Raw genomic sequence first — 24,572 nt, forward strand, 5'->3', positions numbered from 1 at the left:
TAATTTGCAAAAGATGCTTCCTTATAAATCTTCCAACAAACAAAATAGTGCAGTCTCTGAAACAATAAATGTTTGTGTAATGAAGTGTGAAGAAAGAAAAAAATGAATAACAAGTGAAAGAATGGAACAAAGAGAGGAAGGGTGCATTCTATCATTAGTGGAAAGGAGGAAACTAGAAGATTGATTAAAGGGAAACAGGTATCTTTCCATTTCTATGAACCTCTATAACATAAGGGTTATGTGTAAATTACAGAATGAAATTATCATTTCAGAATAGGTTTCAATTTTAAAGACATCACTGAAAAAAGTTCTACTCATAGGTAAATCTTATTCATCTCACATATTGAATTCCTGCTAGTTTCACAGATAACATCATTCCAGCCCCATCCTGTAGGTTTCCAGAAGACTATTGAAGCACATTTCTCTGCTGAATGACTGGGCTCATTTGGGTGCCAAAATCTAAACAAAAAAAAAGGTAGGTAGACATCTTCAATGAATGCCTGGTGAATTATTAGAAAGTATAAACGTTTGGAGTGAACAGAGTGGGACTTAGGAAGAGAGAACGTTCCAAAGATCATTCCTCCTTCCCATACTGCCCTCCTCAGATCCTTAAGTATGGACACATACTTTTACACTTGCTCCTTTAACATTCTCCTGGCAAAATTTTATGAGATGGTTTATTCTTAGATCTTTCCACTGCAATCATCTTCCTCTTTATAGAGCCTTTATCCTGGCTGGAGTTATTAAATAATTTCTTTCTTACTGACATGAAATAAAGAGGCTATCTCCTTACATCTGTATATTCTTATCATCTTCCTAAGCTTCTTTATTCTCATGGATCTGCCTTAAGTGAATGTTAGGATGCCTGAGTCTGGATGTAAAAGTTACCCTGCCTCCAGGGAATACATTCTGGGTAAAGAGTGGGAGGTTGGACATAACTTTTGGAACTACAAGACCTGTTTTTGATACTCACTCATTTTGATCTTGGGCAAGTAATTCAATCTCCTCAAGTATTAGATTCCTCATCTTTAAAAACAGGAATTATAATAAGGTCCCTAACTAACCCACGAGATTGTGAAAAAATCAAATAAGATAATGTATAACTGAATTCTTTTTTAAAGCCACAACTAAATAGTATTATTATGTAATTTTTCTACTAAAATTATACATAGTTCTGACCCAGATATTTTAAGTTTTATTAATTAGAGATCAGTTTAAGTGTCTACTTGTGTTTAGAAACAGCAAAATATAATAGTTTAGAGCACCATCTCTAGAGTCAGATAGACAAGGAGTTGACATCCAGTTTCTCATCTTATTAGTTTATTGATGTGGGGCAAGTTATTTGATTTTTCATCTGTAAAATTAGTTCAGAAAAAGAGATGTTTTCATGAAGTTTAAGTGAGATAATGCATATCCTTAGTAACACTTAATAATTGTTAGATCCTATTATCATAATTATCAATATTAACATTATTAGTCACTCCTAACAAAATTTCCCTAGATTTTCTATGTAAACAAGGCCCCAGATCTGCACTCACCTGACATTTTTCTTGAAAGGTGTCTTATCAATCCATTGCCAATTATTATTACCTTGTGGGTCTGAAAGCCCCAGAAAATAAGAAAATGACTCATTCAGCTGCTGGACAATGAAATTCTGCATGAAGGAAAAAAAAAAAAGGAGTCAGACTTTGGTATTTCCAGATTGAACAAAGTAAAGTTTCCTTATAGCCTTCAGAGCTATTCTATAGAAGAAAACACAAGGTGCGAGGATCTGTCACATGATGGTCTACTGACCAGGAGTACAGGCCAAAAGTACCAACATCATTACAGGGAAGAAACAGTCCTAATACAGGAATTCCTGTCTCAGAATTTCATTCTTTTCTTTACCAAGAAACAGAATGGTCTTTAAATATACATAAATTTATTTTTGTGTTTTCAATCTTTTTTTATTTTATATGTTCAGATGGTGTAATGGCTAATTCTATGTGTCAACCTGACTGGGCCAAGGAGTGACCAGATGAGAGTAAGGGTGTTTTCAGATGAGACTAGCATTTGAATTGGTAAGCTCAGTAGTAGATTGCCCCCACCCCAGTGTGGGTATGCATCAGCCAATCTGTTGAGGGCCTGAATAGAAAAAAAAGGCAGAGGAAGGAGGAATTCATCCATTTTTTTGTTTCTTCCTGGCTGCCTGCTGCTTGACCTGAGACATCGATCTTTTACTACCCTTGGACTAGATTTACACCATCGGTTCCCCTGGATTTCAGGCCTTTGAACTCAAACTGGACTTACACCACCGGCTTTTCTGGGTCTCCTACTTCCAGATGGCAGACTGCAGGACTTCTTAGCCTACATAATCATGTGAGCCAATTTTTTCATAAAAATCTCTTCATATACACATATGTGTGTATATATAGAGAGAGAGAGAAAGTTTTTCTGGAGCACATTGACTGCTAAGATGTGTTCCATATTAATTTCCTATTGTTTTTCAGTGAAATTGCATTGGGGTTCTTAAAATACAAATTTGTTTCTCTACTCTCCTGAGTACTTTTTCCCTGGAAAGTAGCAAATTACTAACCATCATTCTCAGCAAACTATCACAAGGGCAGAAAATCAAACACCACATGTTCTCACTCATAGGTGAGAATTGAACAATGAGAACACTTGGACACAGGGTGGGGAACATCACACACTGGGGCCTGTTGTGGGGTTGGGGGCTGGGGGAGGGATAGCATTAGGAGAAATACCTAATATAGATGACGAGTTAATGGGTGCAGCAAACCAACATGGCATGTGTATACCTATGTAACAAACCTGCATGTTGTGCACATGTACCCTAGAACTTAAAGTATAATTAAAAAAAAAAAGAAAATGAGTAGCAAATTACTTGGAAAAGTTAAACATAATAAAGAGCTCACTTGGTTTTAACTATAGTTGATTTATTTATTTCATAAAAAATAATTATTCTCATCTTTTCAATTGAGCTTCTAAAATACCTTTAGCTATGTCCAGATTGTTTTCCTATAAGTAATTTTATCGAGGCAAATGGAAATTAATTTTGAATTGAACCTGAAGGCTTAATGAGTATTTGTTGTGTATTGCCCTGAGGCTTCCTGACATAACCTAATATTCCAGGAAGGGGAGTAGTGCTTCTCAGTCAAAAATGTTAGGAAAGTTTTCCTGGTATTAATTTGTATTTTTAAAAATACCAGCTCCAAAGAACAAAGCCAGACACATCACATTACCCAACTTCAAACTATACTAGAAGGCTACAGTAACCAAAACATTAGAGTACTGCTACAAATATAGACACATAGACCAATGGGACAAAATAGAGAACCTAGAAATCAAGCCAAACACCTGTAGCCATCTGATCTTTGACAAAGTTGACAATAGAAAGCAATAGAGAAAGGACTCCCTATTCAATAAATGGTGCTGGATAGCTGGGTAATCATATGCAGAAGAATAAATCTGAACCCCCTACCTTTCACCATAGACAAAAATTAACTCAAAATGAATTAAAAGTTTAAGTATATGACCTCAAATATAAGAATCCAAGAACAAACTCTAGGAACCACCATCCTGGACATCAGCCTTGGGAAAGAATTTATGACTAAATCCTCAAAAGCAATTGCAATGAAAACAAAAATTCTCAAGTGGGACCTAATTAAACTAAAGTGCTTCTTAGTAAAAGAAACTATCAATGGAGCAAACAGGCAACCCACAAAATATGAGAAATATTCACAAATTACACATCCAACAAAGGTCTAATATCCAGAATCTATGAGGAACTTAAATAACTGAACAAACAAGAAACAAACAACACCATTAAAAAATGGGCAAAAGACATAAATAGACACTTCTCAAAAGAAGACATATAAGCGGCCGGGCGCGGTGGCTCAAGCCTGTAATCCCAGCACTTTGGGAGGCCGAGACGGGCGGATCACGAGGTCAGGAGATCGAGACCATCCTGGCTAACGCGGTGAAACCCCGTCTCTACTAAAAATACAAAAACTAGCCGGGCGTGGTGGCGGGCGCCTGTAGTCCCAGCTACTCGGAGGCTGAGGCGGGAGAATGGCGTGAACCCGGGAGGCGGAGCTTGCAGTGAGCCGAGATCGCGCCACTGCACTCCAGCCTGGGCGACACAGCGAGACTCCGTCTCAAAAAAAAAAAAAAAAAAAAAAAAGAAGACATATAAGCAGCCAACAAACATCTGGAAAAATGCACATCTCTAATAATGAGAGAAATGCAAACAAAAAGCACAACGAGATACCATTTCACAGCAGTCAGAATGGCCATTACTTAAAAGTCAAAAACAGCAGATGCTGGAGAGGCTGTAGAGAAAAGAGAACACTTATGTACAATGCTGGTGGGAATGTAAATTAGTTCAGCCTCCATGGAAAGCAATTTGAAGATGTCTCAAAAAACATAAAACAGAAGTACCATTCAACCCAGAAATCCCATAACTGTGTATATATCCAGCAGAAAATAAATCATCTCACCAAAAAAAGTATGTATTCATATGTTCATTGCAATACTATTTCCAATAGTAAAAACATGGAATCGACCTAGGTGCCCATCAATGGTGAACTGGATAAAGAAAATATAATACATATACACCATGGGATACTATATAGTCATTAAAATGATTTAAATCATGCCCTCTGCAGCAACATCAATGCAACTGGAGGCCATTATCCTAAGTGAATTAACACAGGAACAGAAAACCAAATACCACATGTTTTCACTTATAAGAAGTAGGAGCTAAAAATTGAGTACTCACGGATATAAACATAGCAAAAATAGACACTGGGGACTAGTAGAGGAGGAAGGGAGGAGGAATGGAGTGGGGCAGTGGTTGAAATACTAACTATTGGATACTATGCTTAGTACCTGGGTAACAGGATCAATTGTACCCCAAACCTCAGCATTGTGCAATATACCCATATAACAAACACGAACATGTACTTCCTAAATCTAAGCTAGAAGTTGAAGTTTTTTTTAAAGTACATGCTCCACTGATATCAGTAAGATGGCAGAATAGAAAGCCCCACGCCCTAGTTCCCCCATGAAGACACTGACTTAACAATATATGAATCAAATTGCCTTTGTGAACTTCAGACAAATAGTTAAAAGATTGCAGCCCCACTGGTAAGACCAAAGCTGAGAAAACTGGCATTGAAGCAGGTAAGAAAGTTTGCTGCATTTACTTGCCATAGTCCTTCCTCATACTGGCACACAAAGCAATAGAGAAAAAACTCCCATCTCTAAGCATCTCTCTTGGAAGGGAAAGAGGAGAGTGAAACCTGCATCAACTTTCTGGCTTTCCAGGGGACTGCCTTAGGGACTGGTTTCTGTTACACCTAATTCAGACTGCTAATGGGAAACACAACATATCTGGGAGACTTGGTGGCTGCTGAGAACAGAAGCAAGCATGGCAGCTTATTACTAGAGAGACTGGTACTGCATATAGACACTAGGTAAAACAAGGGAATACGAGCTCCTAAAAATGAAACCCGTGTAAATTACTTTATCTGGAAAAGTAAACACACAGGTCCAGAGAAGATGCATCACCAGAAAAAGTTTGAGAGACTCCTAGAATCTATGCCCAGCTAATTGGTGAAGGTCTGTATGAAGCCAGACAATGAACACTAGAATAGGTGTTTTTTTAAGCCCAAATGTAAACAAAAGATCTCAAGACATACAATGAAACAAAAAAACAAGGCTAAATTAAAGGAACAAAATAAATTGATTTATGAATAACCTGACAAAGACTTCAAAGTTACGATCTTAAAAATCTCAATGAGTTAAAAGACAACACAGACGCAGTACTAAACAAAATCTGGAAAATGATGCACAAACAAAATGAGAATATCAACAGATAGGATCTATTGAATTTTAAAAAAATATATACTGGAACTGAAGAATCCAATAAACGAACTGAAAATTTCACTAGAGAGGTTCGGCAGAAGACTTGATCAAGCAGAAGAAACAATTGGTGAACTTGAGGACAAGTCATTTGAAATTTTCAAGTCATAGGAGCAAAAAGAAAAACGAATGAAGAAAAGTGGAGAGGGCCTAATAACTTGTGGAAACCATGAAGTGGACCAATATAGGTGTTGTGGGAGTCATAGGAGGAGAATAAAGAAAAAAGGGGGAAGAAAATCTATTTGAAGAAATCATCACCAAAAACTTCCCAAATTTCATGAGAGAAATGGACATAGAAGTTCAAGAAGCTCAATTACAACCAGAACAAATCCAAAGAGACTCATACTAACACGCATTTAATCAAACTGTCAAAAGCCACAGAGAAATAATGTTAAAAGCAGCAAGAGAAAAGTGCTCTCGTGTACAACCAAGCTCCCATAACTGTCAGCAGATTTCTCAGTGAAACCTTGCAGGACAGAAGGGATTGTTATGATACATTCAAAATACTGAAAAAAATAAAAACAGCCAACTAAGAAAATTGTATCTGGGAAAGCTATCATTCAAAAGTGAAGAAGAGGCTGGGTGCCGTGACTCACATCTGTAATCTCAGCACTTTAAGAAGCTGAGGCAGGTGAATCACTTGAGGCCAGGGGTTGAAGACCAGCCTGGCCAATATGGTAAAACCTCATCTCTACTAAAAATGAAAAAATTAGCTGGGTGTGTTGGCACACGCCTGTAATCTCAGCTACTTGGGAGGATGAGGCACAAGAATCTCTCCAGCCTGGGAGGCAGAGGTTGCAGTGAGCCGAGATGACACCACTACACTCCAGCCTGGGTGACAGAGGGAGACTCTGTTTAAAAAAAAAAAAAAAATTAAAGAAAAAAAAAAAAAAGAAATTAAGAATTTCCCAGATAAACAAAAGCTGAGAGAATTCATTGCCACTAGATCCACCCTAAAACAAATACTAAAGGGAATCCTTTAAGTTGAAGTGAAAGACTGGTAGATGGAATCATGAAAGCAGATGCAAGATTTCTGGTAAAAGTAGATATATACATAAATACAGAATACTGTAATATTGTAATGTTAGTGCATAAATCACTTTTAATTCTCATACAGAATTCAATTGACTTGTCCTCAAATTCACTGATTCTTTCTTACATTCTTTTAATACATTTATTTAAAAATGTATTAAAATAGCCATAAAATCTATAATAATGAATGAATGATGTAAAAATAAGTAATTTGCAACACCAGTAACATAAATGGGGATGGGGGGATATTTGAAGAAATAGAGGGCTTTTTGTATACAGTTGAAGTTAAGTTGTTTTCATCTTAAAATGGTTATATTTTTAATATCTTTAGTATGTTTTATGTAATCCCCATAAAGATAACAACAAACAAATACTTATAGAAGATACACAAAAGGAAATGAGAAAGGAATCAAAACATACCACTCCAGAAAATCAATGAAACACAAGAGATAGCAGCAAGAGAGGAACAAAAGGACAAAATACACAAGATATACAGAAATACTGAGCAAAACAGCAATATTAACTCCTTCGCTATAAAGAACTGCTTTAAATATAAATGGATTAACTTCCCAAGACCTAGATTGGTGCAATGACTAATAAAAACCAAGATCCAACTATATACTGTATACAAAAGACTTACATTAGCTCAAAAGCACTCACAGGCCAAAAGTGGAAAGAAAGGAAAACATATTCCATGCTAATGTTAACAAAGAGAGAGCATGGGTCACCATATTTATATGAGACAGATAAAATTTAACTCAAAAGCTGCCCCAAGAAAGAAAGAAGGAAGCTATGGCAATTATAAATATATATATGCACCCAATATCAGAGCACCTAAATATAGAAGACAAACATTACAGAAGTGAAGGGAGAAATAGACACCACCACAATAAGTGGGAGCTAAGGTATGAGCAGGAGACATTGATAAATGCTTATCTACAGTAAGTAAGAAAAAGGAAAGAAGATTCAAATGACTAAAATGAGATGTGAAATAGAAGATATTACAAAATATCTGCAGAAATAAAAGCATTATAAGAGACTACTGTGAACAATTATATGCCAACAAATTAGGTAACAGAAGAAATTCATAGAATTCTAGAAACATACCACCTGCCAAGACTGATTGATGAAGAAATAAAAATCTGAATAGATCAATAACTAGTAGGGAAATTAATCTGTAATCAAAACCTCCCAACAAAAAAAGTCAAGAATCGGAAGACTTCACTGGTGAATTCTACCATACATTTAAAGAAGAATTAACACGAATCCTCCTGAAACAATATCAAAAAATCAAAGAGGAGGAAATCTTTCTGAACTCATCTGATGAGGTCAGCATTTTCCTGGTATCAAAACTAGAAAGAGATACTATGATAAAACAACAGGCTAATATGCTTGATGAAGATTGATATAAAAACTCTCAGCAGAATACTACAAACCACTCCAATAATATACTAAAAGAGATAAACACAATGACCAACTGGGATTTATTTCTGGAATGTGAAAATTGTTCAACACATGAAAATCAACGTAATAAACCACATTAAGAGAATTAAGAACAAAAACCCCATGATTACCTCAATTGGTGCATAAAACCCATTTGACAAAATCCAACATCCTTTACTAATAGAAACACTCAGCAAACAAGAGAAGGAAAGTATCAACAGAAGGAAAGTATCTCTACACGATAAAAGTCATATATATAAAGCCTACAACTAACATCATACTCAATTTTTCTTTTTCAATAGGTTTTGGGGGAACAGATGGTGTTTGGTTACATGAATAAGTTCTTTAGTGGTGATTTCTGATATTTTGGTGCACCCATCATGCAAGCAGTGTACACTGTACCCAATGTGTAGTCTTATCCCTCACCCATCTCCCACACTTTCCCCTGACTCCCCAAAGTCCATTGTATTATTCTTATGCCTTTGCATCCTCATAGCTTAGCTCCCACTTATGAGTGAGAATATACGATGTTTGGTTTTCCATTCGTGAGTTACTTCACTTAGAATAATGGTCTTTAATTCCATCCAAGTTGCTGCCAATGCCATTATTTCATTTCTTTTTATGGTTGAGCAGTATTTTGTTTTATATATATATATATGTGTGTGTGTGTGTGTGTGTGTATACATATATATGGAGTATATATGGGAGATATATATATATATATATATATATATATATATATATATATATATAAAATATAACATTTTCTTTATCCACTCATTGATTGATAGGCATTTGGGCTGGTTCCACATTTTTTCAATTGTGCATTGTGCTGCTATAAACATGCATGCACAAGTATCTTTTTCATATAATCACTTTTTTTCCTCTGGATAGATACCCAGTAGTGGGATTGCTGGATCAAAGGTAGTTCTACTTTTAGTTCTTCAAGGAATCCCCATAATGCTTTCCACAGTGGTTGTACTGGTTTACATTCCCACCAACAGTGTAAAAGTGTTCCCTTTTCACCACATCTATGCCAACATCTATTATATTTTGATGTTTTGATTATGGCCATTCTTGCAGGAGTAAGGTGGTATCTCATTGTGGTTTTGATTTACATTTCCCTGATCATTAGTGATGTTGAGCATTTTTCCATAAGTTTTGTGGTCATTTGTATACCTTCTTTCGAGAATTGTCTATTCATGTCCTTAGCCCGCTTTTTGATGGGATTGTTTGTATTTTTCTTGCTGATTTGTTCGAGTTCTTTGTAGATTCTGGATATTAGTCTTTTGTTGGATGTATAGATTGCAAAGATTTTCTCCTACTTTGTGTGTTGTCTGTTTACTCTGCTGATTATTTGTTTTGCTGTGCAAAAGCTTTTTAGTTTAATTAAGTCTCAACTACTTATCTTTGTTTAGGTTGCATTTGCTTTTGGTTCTTGATCATGAAGTCTTTGCCTAAGCCAATGTCTAGAAGGGTTTTTCCAATGTTATCTTCTAGGATTTTTATGGTTCCAGGTCTTAGATTTAAGTCCTTGATCCATCTGAGTTGATTTTTGTATAAGGTGAGAAATGAGGAGCCAGTTTCATTCTTCTACATGTGGCTTGCCAATTATCCCACCACCATTTGTTGAATAGGGTGTCCTTTTCCCACTTTATGTTTTTGTTTGCTTCGTTGAAGATGTTTGACTGAAAGTATTTGGCTTTATTTCTGGGTTCTCTATTCTGTTTCATTGGTCCATGTGTCTATTTTTATACCAATACCAAGTTGTTTTGGTGAATATAGCCTTATAGTATAGTTTAGAGTTAGGTAATGTAATGCCTCCAGATCTCTTCTTTTTGCTTAGTCTTGCTTTGGCTATGCAGCTCTTTTTTTATTCCATATGAATTTTAGACTTTTTTTTCTAGTTCTGAGAAGAATGATGGTGGTATTTTGATGGAAATTACATTGAGTTTGTAGATTGCTTTTGGCAATATGGTCATTTTAACAATATTGATTCTAACCATCCATGAGCATAGGATGTGTTTCCATTTGCTTGTGTCATCTGTGATTTCTTTCAGCAGTGTTTTGTAGTTTTCCTTACAGAGGTCTTTCACCTCCTTGGTTAAGTAAATTCCTAAATGTTTTTGTTTTGCAGTTACTGTAAAAGGGGTTGAGTTCTAGATTTGATTCTCAGCATGGTCACTGCTAGTGTATAGCAGAGCTACTGATTTGTGTACATTAATTTTGTATCCTGAAACTTTGCTGAACTCATTTATCAGTTCTAGGAACTTTTTGGATGAGTCTTTAGGGTTTTCTAGGTATAACCATGTCATCAGCAAACAGCGATGGTTCAAATTCCTCATTACCAATTTGGATGCCCTTTGGTTTTTTTATCTTGTCTGATTGCTCTGGCTAGGACTTCCAGTACTATGTTGAATAAAAGTGGTGAGAGTGGGCATCCTTGTCTTGTTCCATTTCTCAGGGGGAATGCTTTTAACTTTTCCCTGTTGAGTATAATGTTGGCCGTAGGTTTATCATAGATGACTTTTATTACCTCAAGCTATGTCTCTTCTATGCTGATTTTACTGAGGGTTTCAATAATAAAGATATGCTTTTTTGTCAAATACTTTTCCTGGCTCTATCGAGATGATCATATAATTTTTGTTTTTAATTCTGTTTATATGGTATATCACGTTTATTGACTTGCAGATGTTAAACCATCCTTGCATCCCTGGATCATACTAAATTTTGAGAAATTAAAAGTTTTTCCTCTAAGATTCAGAACAAGGCAAGAAAGCCCATTCTCATCACTTCTTTTCAACATAGTACTGGAAGTCCTAGCCAGAGCAACTTGGTAAGGAAGAGAAAAAAATTATCCAAATCAGAAAGTAAGAAGTAAAATTATCTCTGTTCACAGATGACATAATCTTATATGTAACGAACCCTAAATATTCAACAAAAAATCTCTTAGAACTCATAAGCAAATCCAGCAGTTTCAGAATGCAAAATCAATGTAGAAAAAAATAGTATCATTTCTAAATACCAAAAATAAACAATCTAAAAAGAAACTTGAGAAAATAATCCCATTAAAGTCCACATGTGGTGGCTCACACTTGTAATCCTAGCACTTTGGGAGGCCGAGGTGGGTGGATCACTTGAAGAAACCCCGTCTCTACTAAAAATACAAAAAATTAGCTGGGCTTGGTGGCACATGCCTGTAATCCCAGCTACTTGGGAGACTAAGGAGGGAGAATCATTTGAACCTGGGAGGCAGAGGTTGCAGTGAGCCAAGATCACACCACTGCACTCTAGCCTGGCAACAGAGCAAAACTCCATCTCAGAGAAATAAATAAATAAATAATAAATAAAGTAGTATCAAAAATAATAAAATTCTTAGAAATAATCTTAACCAAGGAGGCAAAGCACTTCTACTATAAAAACTACAAAACATTGATAAAGGAAACCAAAGAAGCCACAAACCAATGGAAAGACATCTCATGTTTAATGATTGGTAGGTTTAATACAGTTAAAATGCAATCTAAAGAGTCAACGTGATCCCTACCAAAATTCCAATGTTATTTTTTGCAGAAAGAAAGAAAATTCTAAAATTCATATAGAACATCAAGAAATCCCTAATAGCCAAAATAACCTTGAAAAAGAACAAAATTGGATGCCTCACACTTCCTGATTTCAAAACATGTTCCAAAGCTACAGTAATCCAAACAGTGCAGTGCTGGCATAAAGACAGACATAGAGACCAATGTAACAGACTAGAGTCCAGAAATAAACCCTCACATATATGGTCAAATAATCTCCAACAAGGTGCCAAGACCACACAATGGGGAAAGACAATCTCTTTAACAAATGGAGCTAAAAATACTGGATATCCACAGGCAAAAGGACCAAGTTGAATCCTTACTTTACGTCACATACAGAAATTAACTCAAAATGTTTTAAAGACCTAAACAAAGGCCTAAAACTGTAAAACTCCAGGAAGAAAACATGAGCAAAAAGATTCATGACATTGAAATTGGCAATGTATTGGATATGAAACCAAAATCATGGGGAGCAAAAGCAAGAAAACAGACAAATGGAACTCCATCAAACTAAAAACTTCTGCAAAGCAAAGGAAACAATCAATTAATGAAAAGACAGCATATGGAATAAAAGAAAATACTTGCAAATCATATATCTGGTAAGGGGTTAATATCAAGAGTATATAAAGAACACCTCCATCTCAACAACAATAAAACAAATAACCCAGTTAAAAAGTGGGCCAAGGACTTGAATAGACATTTCTCCAAAGAAGATATACACATTGTCAACAGTACATTTTAAAAGTTGCCAGCCGGGTGCAGTGGCTCATGCCTGTAATCCCAGCACTTTGGGAGGCCAAGGAGGGTGGATCATGAGGTCAGGAGTTCAAGACCAGTCTGGCCAAGACGGTGAAACCCCGTCTTTAATAAAAATACAAAAATTAGCCAGGCATGGTGGTGGGCACCTGTAATCCCAGTTACTCGGGAGGTTGAGACAGAGAATTGCTTGAACCCAAAAGGCAGAAGTTGCAGTGAGCCAAGATTGCGCCACTGCACTCCAGCCTGGGCAACAGAGCGAGACTCTGTCTCAAAAAAAAAAAAAAAAAAAGTTGCTCAACATCACTAATTGTTAAAGGAATACAAATCAAAATCACAATGAGATATTACTTCACGTCCATTAGGATTGCCAGTATTCAAAAAGCAAAACAGAAAAGAACAAGTGTTCACCAGAATGTGAAGTGAGACCCTTGGGTACTCTTGCGGGTGATGTTAAATGACACAGTCATCATGAAAACGGTATGAAGGTTCCTCAAAAAATTAAAAATAGAACTAACATGTGATCCAGCAATCCCACTTGTGGGTATTTATCCAAAGAATTGAAAGCAGGAACTCTAAAAGATTATTTGCACATCCACATTCATTGCAGAATTATTCACAATCGCCACAAAGTGGAAGCAACCTAAATGACAACTGACAAGTAAATGAATGGAAATGTGGCATCTTATGTGTTCTCACCACAGAAAAGGAGAAAAAGAAGGCTAAATATATGAGGTAATAGATATATTAATTAGCTTGACTGTGGTAACCATTTCATAATAAATTTGTATATCAAATCATCACAGTACACCTTAAATATATGCTACTTTTGGTGGTCAGTCACACACTCCAATAAACCTGGAAAATAAGAAATCAAATAAAACAAAGAAGCAAAAAACAAGTGTGAGAGACACATACAATGGAATGGTATTCAGCCCTAAAGTGAAAGAAAGTCCTGTCTTATATGAGAACATGGATGAATCTTGAGGATATTATACTAAATGAAATAGATTATTCAAAAAATGACAGATACTATATAATTTAACTTGTACACAGTATTTAAAAGAGTCTAACTCATAGAAACAGAAAGTAGAGGAGTGATTGCCAGGGCTTTCAGGGATGGGGAAATGGACAGTTGTTGTTCAATGGGTGGGGAGTTCCGGTTTTGCAAGATGAAAAATTTCTAGAAATCTGGTGCCCAGTAATGTGAAAATAGTAAATGCTACTGAACTGTACACTTAAAAATGGTTATGACAGTAAATTTTGCGTTATGTGTTTTTTCTACAATTAGATAATTTTTTAAGTAGAAACAGTACCTGCTCTGCTTCTGTGTTGAACACAACCAAATGTGCTCCCATCTCAACACAGTTCTGCTCACTCTTAGACCAAACGTTCTTTTCACCGGAAATGAAGTAGCAGCTGGAATCAAATGACTTCCAAGAAGCTGGGCAACATCCCCAGGCTATTTTTGTGTTACATGAAAAAAAAAGAGTGAGTGAAAGATGTGATAAATAAGATTAAGGATCTGCGGTTGCTTTGTAGAGACAGTCTCTTAATTCATGCTTTTACTGTTTCCTGAATTATATAATTTGAGGCCCTAGAATTGATTTCAAATAAATATTCTTTAACATTAAGTCCTCAATATTTACTAAAGTTTACCTGCAGGATTTGTCTCCATTTTCTTTTTTGCAAAAAAAAAAAAGTCATTATTGAGTTTTGTTTTTCATGTCCCTTGTACATTATAAGCACCAAGTCCTCTTAGAATTTTAAATGACTAACACAGACGAACCTAGAAACCCAGTTCTGCTCAGTAATCTTGGGCAAGCCACAAAGCCTTGGGTTTTCAAAATGATAACTATTCACAGGTTGGTTATGAGAAATAGAATTATGCCTCATTAGAATTCTGGCTCCCCCATTTATCATGTACGTCTTCGAGCAAATTCATAACCTTCCTGAGCCTCAATTATTGCATCTCTAAAATGGAAATAATAATAGTGCCAACCTCACAGGGGTATTTAATCACATAATATGTATAAAGCATTTTAAAAGATGCTTAACATAGAATAATTGCTCAATAAATGTTACCTATTACTAATTTTCACACAGTATTAAATGCTTAAGAATCTTAAACAATTAGCAGTTCTCTCCCCTTACCAGTTTGTCACTCTTCTAGGATTAAAAAAATCCATAGCTAGACATATATAAATCGACTGATATATTTTGATTATACTTATAATCAATATGATTTTGATTACATATAATTTAAACAAATATATATGCATGCTTAAATAGTAAATTGTTTAGATTTGTTTGGTTTTGAAATTTTAAACAGCAATTATGATATATGTGATCTTCTTGGGCTTATTTTTTTGTTTTGCATTGATAATATTCATCCATGTTATCACATATAGTTCTATTTTATTCATTTTTTACATTATTATATCATTACATATTAAGTGATTAAAAACCAAAAAGCTTATTCTTCCTTTTATAATATTATAAAATGAATAAAATAGATTAACCATATCTATATTATTTGCATACTGGCTGCTTTTAGAAATATACCTTAATTGTGCATTCTGCTCATTATTAATGATTGCTTTAATATGTCTCAAAGTGTGTATTAACATATGATTTGAATTTTGAAAGTCAAATTTGACTGACTTTGCCAATTGAGCTATATACGCCAAACATTTTTTTATAAGTTGAACATGTGAAATTGCCAGCTCCAAGGCCAACAAAAAATATTGTCAGCTGTGATCAGTAAAAGCATCTGTCAACAAGGTATACTAACATTAATAATATTTTATTTTCTCAATTTATGCTGAGAATAATGAGCTGATCAAGTCACTTTGCAAGTGTAGAAAGTAACAGATGTAAATCGCAATCATTTGATAAGCCTTTTTAGAACACTTTTGGTATACTTTTGAGAAAGTAAATAACTACTGACTGAGAAATAACAAATCTTTTGCAAAATTATTCTATAATATTTCTTATTCTTTACTTTCTATAACATTGGGAGTAACCTGATCAAATTCTCAGTTTACAAACCATTATAAATAATTTTTGACAATAGATCACTATATCATCTTAAGCAGACAATGCTGAAAGAATATCAAAAATTGAGTGACATTCAAACAAAGCCTTTTTCATTCTTATCTACTAACTTAGGTGAGCAAGACTTTTTAGTTAATGTCATTAAATTGGAAAATAGGAGCTGAATTGGTGTTGAATATGTTAGCAATAATATTATAATTACATTTGATAGCATTTTTTCAAAGTTCCACTCATCTCATTAAGATTTAGACTTTCAATAGTTTTACTTAATTATTGATGATTTATCAAAATCTATCATAACTTTGTGATGTTTTGACATCATGTCCTGATAATAGTTATGATAGTAAATCAATCCAGAACACATTTTATAACACACGAAGCCTAATGGTCCACAGGAAATTGAAATATTAGGCATGTTTATCTACATATTTTGGCAGATGAGAAAAGTATCATGTAAATTTTAGTTCAAGGAGATAGAAGAATGATGTAAAACATCCAACTGTTAAATAATATATGTTTAGTTTCGTTTTAATGGATGATGGGGGTTAGCACTTTGTAATAGTATTTACACACAAGTAAATACATTTTAAGAGAGAAATAACAGTTTTGTTTTTTAAAGTCAATATTTACAATGTTCCAGAAATTAAAGCTTTTGCTTCCATAGCATGATGAAAATTCTGATGTCAAATTAAACTGTATCGGAGGGTACATACGTTTTCAGAATCCTTTTTGGGGATTGACAAGCAAAACAGTTAAAAGAAAACTGGCCTAGGCAGAGTGCAGGGGGATTGAGGGAACTCTAGCTCTTCCTATGCAGCTGAACGTCTCCACACTCCAACTGCAACTGAGTGGGAAACAAACTGAACAAGATACAATGTGGATTTAAGTTATTTTTTAACTTTAATCAAAATGGAAATTTTGTGTATGGACTTTTATTTTTATTTTTCATTGTAATGATGATTTGAAAGAATGTTGTTAAAATTGGAGCATTTTTATTTACTGACATGGTATTACACAAAATAATTGTATTTTATCACATAAGATTTTCTGTAACTTTAAGTAGTTGTATTGAACAGCTTGACTGGTCATTTACATTGGATATACTTAGGGGGCAAATTAACAGTCTCTTATGCCAGATGGATATGGAGTTAATTTAATTAATATCCATCTCTGTCCCACTTCAGGGCATTCGGAAGGCAAAAGCTAAGTTCCCATTGTTGCTTCCAGGAAAATATTCATTCAAATGTTACTTGTTGAAGCAGTGTTCCACATAGGTAGGAAGAAGACTATGCACTTCACCTCCCTTTCCCTTTTTCTTTTCTTTTCTTTTCTTTTTTTTTTTTTTTTTTTGACTGTCCTAAATTTCTTATTAGGTATGAATTTTACACACTTTACTTATATTAGCAGTAACAGTGGAGCTGGAGAGTATTGCGCATTCTCCAAGCTGCCTGATGAGAACCACCAATAGTGTGGTGGAATTTCTGGCCCCTTCCATGGCCTCGGCTCTTTCAACCTGCGGATGTCAGGCCACACATCTCCCTGTGCTTGTGGACTGGTTTGGTGTCAGTATTTCTTCTGATAGCTTTATAGAATGGATCAATGAGGATAACCCCCAAAAATTTTTATGTGGAATCTTCACCAAGGCAGTGAGAACTCAGGACTCTTAGAGACCCCCAGGGGGGTCCAGCTCGCTCCTCTGCAACAGACTGAAGCCTTGGAGCAAAATTTGGCTGGTTAACACCATGATAGACAGGCTTGCCGTAAGCTGCACTCTTAGGAACTGGGTGTTTTTGGCCACCACGGCGAACACGAATCCTATATATAAGTAACCTTGGTTGACCTTGTAGCCCAGTCGGCCCACTTTATCAGGCCAGGTGGGGTGGGGAGCACTGTAGAGAGCAGAGAGCTGGCAGTACTGCCCGTAGCAGACCCTCAGAAGCAAGCTCATGACATCAGACTGCTTCTTTTTCCATAGCTCGTGGATGTACTTGTATGCACCCATCTTGACTTACCTGATGGCGGCCGCCAGACGGAAAGGCTCTTACCCTTTTCCATGAAACTGACTGATATGGTTTGGTTCTGTGTCCCCACCCAAATCTCACCTCGAATTGTACTCCCATAATTCCCACGTGGTGTGGGAGGGACCCTGTGGGAGATAATTGAATCGTGGGCGTAGTTTCCCCCATACTGTTCTCGTGTTAGTGAATAAGTCTCACAAGATCTGATGGTTTGATAAGAGGAAACCCATTTCACTTGGCTTTCGTTCTTCTCTTGTGTGCTGCCATGTGAGACATGACTTTCACCTTCCACCATGATTGTGAGGTCTCCCTAGCCACATGGAACTGTGAGTCCAATAAAACTCTTTTTTTTTTGTAAATTGCCCAGTCTCGGGTATGTCTTTATCAGCAGCATGAAAACTGACTAATACACCAACCATAATCCTAAATTCAACTCCGCCAACTCTCCACATATGAAGTTAACAACAATATATTTTGGACAGGCATCAATCTCATCCTGAACCAATTTGACCAGGAATAATGCTAGTATTTGGGATGGAGATGGGTAGTATTAATTGGAAACCTTAAATATCGAAAAAAATATTGTATGCATTTGATGGAGGGTGAGAGGAATGTAAAAACTGTAAGAATTGTTATGAATAATTTCCAGGGTTGGCCTGAGCAAATTACATGCATGTAGGTTTATAATATTTACCAAGCTCAAGAAATGTGAAGAAGGAATTGTTTTGGGGGCATGTCTAGAGCCTGATATGAACATGTATGTTTCGAGAAATTATGAAAATATCTGAGCAGAGACTTTCATAAAACATACACACACAAATGCACAATAGAATAACCAATCTTGAGCTCAACCCTGTTCTCTCCCTGAGAAAAAAGAAAGTCTATGTAAGCATTTTAAAGCTTTACCTGTCACCTTTGTCCCTTCACTGAAGCAGGTGAGACTTGAATGATATGAGTGTAGTTCAGACAGCGTTTTGCCAGTTTCGCCATATGTAAAACGGTAAGTTACTGGGAAGGAAGAAGAAGGATTAGTGTCCATCTATTATTTTGCTCTAAAGCCTTGAGCTCTATATCTGTACAGTGCTGGCTTACCTCTGACCCCCACCATTCTTTCTCTATGCAAGCCCAATAAAAACCATGCCAAATTATTATTTGCTTGTATTCATTTATCTTACTTTTTTTAAAAATATATATCCCCCATTTAATTTTTTGGTCTTTTCACCACTAGAATTTAGGCTCCATACTCTTGAACAGAGATTCTGCCTGTTTCCCGCAACAATTAATCACAAACACAACTTAAAGGTTTCAAAACAGCTCATATACCCCGTAAATATATACACCTACTATATACCCACGATTTTAAAATAATAATTTGAAAATATTTTATTATAAAAAAAGGAGGAAGTCTGAAGGTGAAAAGTGATCTTTTTTTTAATCACAAACACCTAAAAGGGCAACTGTCACAAAGTCATCAATAAATATTTATTGACTCACTGGATATCTGCTTCTCCTTAGCCTTAATAACCTTGATGCAAGCACACAGGTTATTTTGATGTTTTCTAAATAATTCTAGCTGCAGGTAGCCACACATCAACAGACGGGCTAAGTAACAACCAAGGGGAAATTTTAAACATTTATAAAAATATTTTTAATGTCTCAAATGAACATTAACTTTTATGTTAATGTTCATTTTCAGCAAGACCTTTTATCTCTCAGGATCTGATCTGATTCTTCACTCATTTCTTTTTTGTCCTTCTATAACTAAAGCTCAATACAGTCAAATCTTTCTGCCCTGCTCTTAGTTCATGTTTTGAGATCCTGAATTTGTGTTTCTTTTTATGAAATATCTATTCTTAAACCCCTTCTCTCTTGCACTTGATTCTGAAAAGTAAAACAGATTCTAACTTTGGTGATAATTACTTGTATTTTACTAAATATTGTGAGATTTATTTAAAACTCTGAGGGAGCTACATCTATGACCTGATTGACAGGGGAAGTCACTTTCATTCCCTCCCAGACTATTCAACAACTATTTTTTTTTTTTTTTTTTTTTTTTTTGAGACGGAGTCTCGCTCTGTTCCCCTGGCTGGAGGGCAGTGGCACAATCCCGGCTCACTGCAAGCTCCTCCTCCCGGGTTCACGCCATTCTCCTGCCTCAGCCTCCCGAGGAGCTGGGACTACAGGCGCCCGCAACCGCGCCCGGCTAATTTTTTGTGTTTTTAGTGAGACGGGGTTTCACCGTGTTCGCCAGAATGGTCTCGATCTCCTGACCTTGTGATCCGCCCGCCTCGGCCTCCCAAAGTGCTGCGATTACAGGCGTGAGCCACCGCGCCCGGCCGCTCAACAACTATTTTTAATCACTTTATCAATGAGTAGAAATCCAAATTGTGAATCAGAGAGGAAAAAGGTCTTTAAGACTTCTCACACAATGAACTTGAGACATGTATTTGGAGGCAAGCAGAACAGAGAAGAAATATTGTATTCTCTTATCTCCATCATTTCATTTGAATACTTTTTCCTCTCACATTGGAAAGGTTCTGTACATGAATCAAAGAATCTACTATAGAATATCACAATTATGACAGCGATTAGAGTTGCACTCCCAATACAAGACTTTTGTGACTAGGGAACACATGATTACCAGTGAATCCAGTCCTGAAAGATGGTGCCTTAGATGATGGCTACAATGAACAACATGGATATATGAGGCCATGATTCAGAAAATGCTCATAAAACCAGGTAAACTAAATCCACAAGAATTCAGTTTTCAAAAGATAGAAGAAGAACAACAAAGGGAAAAGGAGAAATCAAGGAAAATGTGACATTCCAAGTAAGAATTGATGTATTAATGGGGCAGAGGAGAATATATCCTAGGAAATGTGTATGGAATATTCAAGGGAAAAGAAGCAAAGAAAATGCACCTCAGTGCAGAACTTACCCACACAGCTCACAATGAAGCAAGCACTGAGGAGTGCAATGGAAATCCCAGCCACAGACCAGAGTTTCAGGGACCACCAACCTCTTTTCTCTGTCCAATCAGGAAGACAACAAACACAGTTACCAGGGGGCCGGGGAGCCAAAATTCCCAGGAAGCTTACAGCAATGAACAAACTAGATGAAGAACCTCAGAGCAGTTAAAAATCTAAAGCAAGAAGAGAGCTTACAAACTCCCTCAGAACAAATAACCAGGTAGTAGCTCTGTGGCCCCAAAGAATACAGGTAAAACATATGCTCAACCAACTGGAATTTCCATATCTTTATTCTTTCCTCTTAACTATTGCATGTTTCATTGATTTCCTTTCTCAAAACATCACTTTTGTCTCCCATTTCTCATATCCCTGTATTGATATTTGGTTTCTTCAGTATATCCAAGAGATATCTGCACTCCCATGTTTATTGTAGCACTATTCACAGTAGCCAACATATGAAATCAACCTAAGTGTCTATCAACAGATGAATGGATAAAGAAAATGTAGTATAATATATACAATGGCATATTATTGCCCCATAAAAAAGAATAAAATCCTACCATTTGCAACAACATATGTGGAGCCAGAGGACATCATGTTAAGTGAAATGAGCCAGGCACAGAAAGACAAATATTGCATGTTCTGACTCCTATGTGGGAGCTAAAAAAATTGATCTCATGGAGGTAGTGAATAGAATGGTGGCTACCAGAGGCCAGGAAGGTTAATGGGGAAGAGAAGATAGAGAAGGGTTGCTTCATGCCTACAAAAATACAATTAGCTAGAAGAAATAAAATCTAGTGTCCCTTAGCACAGTAGGACAACTGTAGTTAACATTTTTTTTTTTGACGTGGAGTCTCACTCTATCACCCACACTGGAGCATAATGAGGCAATCTTGGCTCACTGCAACCTCCACCTCTCAGGTTCAAGTGATTCTCCTGCCTCAGCCTCCTGAGTGGCTAGAATTACAGGCACATGCCACCATGCCCAGCTTATTTTTGTCTTTTTAGTAGAGATGGGATTTCATTATGTTGGCCAGGCTGGTCTCGAACTCCTGACCTCAAGTGATCCACCCACCTCAGCCTTCCAAAGTGCTGAGATTACAGGTGTGAGCCACTGAGCCTAGCCCAACAATCATTTATTGTATATTTCAAAATAGCTAGAAGAGTAGATTTGGAATGTTCCAAACACAAAGAAATGATAAATATTTGAAGTGATGGATAATCTAATTTTCCAGACTTTATCATTACACATCATATTCTTATATCAAAATATCACATGGAGCCCATTAATATGCACAACTATTTTGTATCCGTTAAAAAAAAATTTTAAACATTATTGATGGGCATGCAAAGGGTTGAAGCTAAAGTCAAATTTTCATGCATTAAAAATGGGAAGCTTTTCTCTTACAAAAAAATTAGAAAAGCAAGTACAAAAACAAACTCAGGGTAATTGGAAAGAATACTGCTGCCTGGATTTCAAGATTAGTCAAAAGACTTTCAAGAGCAGACATCTAATAATCAATTATTTCCCTGATTACCTTCTATCATGTAAATCTTTTCTGTCTCCCTAAACTTTCTATAAAATCTGATACAAACCTCCCAAAAAAATTTGCTTTCTTATTCTTTCAATTGCTTGTGGCTCTGGCTCTGAAGAATGACTCTTTCTTTCAAATTCCTTCCAGTCTACTATATTGGTCCAATCACTAGCTCTTCAGTGTGTTCTTTGTCTACTTCTTCTCTCTGGGTGATCTTATTTCATCATACACTTCCACTTTCCTCTGAAACAGAGGAAATACTCACCTGTACTTTGAGGTTGCAGCTCTTGCATCATTATGCAGGCTCCCTGTGTTGAGAAGGTCCAGGAACCTTTTGTATCTCTCGCCCAGAAGATGCTGCCCAGAGACCCAGCTTCATTTAAAAAAGGTAGAGCTCAGGGACAAACTGCTACACACTCTCATAGGACTAAGAGACTTCTAACATTAAGTGTACCTCAAAAGAAGAAGTCACAGTTACAACTAAAGTTTCCAGTGATTTTGAAACATGGGATTAAAAAAAAAAAAAAGAGGAATTGAGAAACATTGAAAACCACTCATGAGAACTTTGACAAGAATGCTTAGATCATTTCTTCAGTTCCTAATATAAAATTTCTCTGTCTGATTCCTATTCATTCTAGCATGCAAAATAGAAAATTTTGTATCTCCTAAAAGAAATCCATTTAGAGACCTTGGTTAAATTAAGTGCTCCCTAACTAACCTTTACATTGGTTACTTATTTTATGCAAGCCTTAATCCCTGTGTTGAACAGTGTCCTAGGAAGTAAGCAAAAGTCTGATTGAATGGATATGGTTTAGATATGAAGGGTAAGATAGTAAATAACAAAACCCATGAACATTGTTAAGGAATGTGATTGCAAAACGAAACATTCTGAAATCACTCTGCAAAGGTGATGAAAGATTCTTATTGTATCCAGACTAATACTGGGCAGATGACAGTGATATATTGTAATCTCCCTGATTAGGTAAAAGGGAGCCTGAAGTGATATAAAATTAGAAACAGGCTTCATGAATTTTATATTGTAGCACAGAAAATATGATTTGTTTTCTTATCCTCATAGATTCTTAGTAGAGACACTCTCCTGAAAACAAAAGTCAGAGAAACAAGAGAAAAAACAGCAGTTTATCAATGTGTGCTATACCCATCACTCAGGAGAGAACTCAGTTCAAATGTATTTATCTCTTTCAAGGCAGTGGCTTACAGGCCTTGCTTAAATAGTATGTTAACAAAGAGCCATAAATCTTATGGAGTGGCGAGAAAGAAAACAAACAAACAAAAAACTTTGTTTAAAGATGTGAGTGCCTTGAAACTATCAAGTCCAGAGTGGACTCATGAGAGAGACATGACAGGAGTCGTGCCTCATTCCCACCTTAAGCTAAATTTACCTCTTGAAGCCATTTGCTATGTGGATTCTAGACTAACTGAACCCTACAGTTTAACGGTGTATAGCCAATTACTAATCAATGTGGTTTCTGTAAACCAATGATAATTTACTGATGAGTAACTTTTCAAATCACTCCCTCTCCTGATTCATTCTTTTTTTAATTTGTATTTTTCCATAAGTTATTGGGGTACAGGTGGTATTTGGTTACATGAGTAAGGTCTTTAGTGGTGATTTGTGAGATTTTTGTGCACCCATCACCCAAGCAGTATACCCTGCACCATATCTGTAGTCTTTTATCCTTCGTGCCCCTCCCACTCTTCCCCACAAGTCCCCAAAGTCCATTGTACCATTCGTATGCCTTTTGCGTCATCGTAGCTTAGCTCTGCAAATCATTGAGAACATATGATGTTTGGTTCTCCATTCCTGAGTTACTTCACTTAGAATAATAGTCTCCAATCTCATCCAGGTCAGTGCAAATGCTGTTAAAACATTCCTTCTTATGACTGAGTACCATTCCATTGTATAGCTATACCACAGTTTCTTTATCCACTCATTGATTGATGAGCATTTGGGATGGTTATGTGATTTTGCAGATTCATTCTTTTTTCTTTAAAATCTTCAGTCTTTCCTTTGTTCTCTCTCTCTCTTTTTTTTTTTTTTTTTTTTTTTTTTTTGAGACAGAGTTTCACTCTTGTTGCCCAGGCTGGAGTGCAATGACGTGATCTCAGCTCACCGCAACCTCCACCTCCCAGGTTCAAGCGATTCTCCTGCCTCAGCCTCCCGAGTAGCTAGGATTACAGGCATGTGCCACCATGCCCGGCTAATTTTGTATTTTTAACAGAGATGGGGTTTCTCCA

At 36.2% G+C, this 24,572-nt stretch overlaps 1 protein-coding gene and 1 pseudogene across 2 annotated transcripts; both read right to left on the bottom strand.

Moving 5' to 3' along the window:
• Positions 1-304: 304 nt before the first annotated feature.
• CLEC6A (C-type lectin domain containing 6A) lies at positions 305-22,795 on the bottom strand. 2 transcript variants are annotated; one of them, XM_025403170.1, is made up of 6 exons: positions 22,579-22,795; positions 20,748-20,837; positions 18,716-18,817; positions 14,051-14,196; positions 1,539-1,654; positions 305-459 (listed from the first exon to the last, which is right to left on the bottom strand). In XM_025403170.1, exons 1-6 carry the CDS (start codon positions 22,607-22,609, stop codon positions 315-317), a joined length of 630 nt encoding a protein of 209 aa, XP_025258955.1. In that variant the 5' UTR covers positions 22,610-22,795; the 3' UTR covers positions 305-314. The 2 variants fall into 2 exon arrangements, with proteins under 2 accessions (XP_025258955.1, XP_025258956.1); XM_025403171.1 differs by lacking the exon at positions 20,748-20,837 and having other exon boundaries at positions 315-459; positions 22,579-22,609.
• On the bottom strand, positions 17,187-17,793 carry LOC112635197 (annotated as a pseudogene).
• Positions 22,796-24,572: the final 1,777 nt, after the last annotated feature.

The sequence above is a fragment of the Theropithecus gelada genome, chromosome 11 (genome assembly GCF_003255815.1).
Source record: "Theropithecus gelada isolate Dixy chromosome 11, Tgel_1.0, whole genome shotgun sequence".
NCBI lineage: Eukaryota > Metazoa > Chordata > Mammalia > Primates > Cercopithecidae > Theropithecus > Theropithecus gelada.

Coding starts and splice junctions, on each gene's coding strand:
- CLEC6A (XM_025403170.1), bottom strand. CDS start 22,609: ATGATGCAAGAGCTGCAACCTCAAAGTACAG. Junction 14,197..18,715: donor TGAAGGGACAAAGGTGACAG/GTAAAGCTTTAA, acceptor ACACAAAAATAG/CCTGGGGATGTTGCCCAGCT. Junction 460..1,538: donor CCTTTCAAGAAAAATGTCAG/GTGAGTGCAGAT, acceptor TTTTTTGTTTAG/ATTTTGGCACCCAAATGAGC.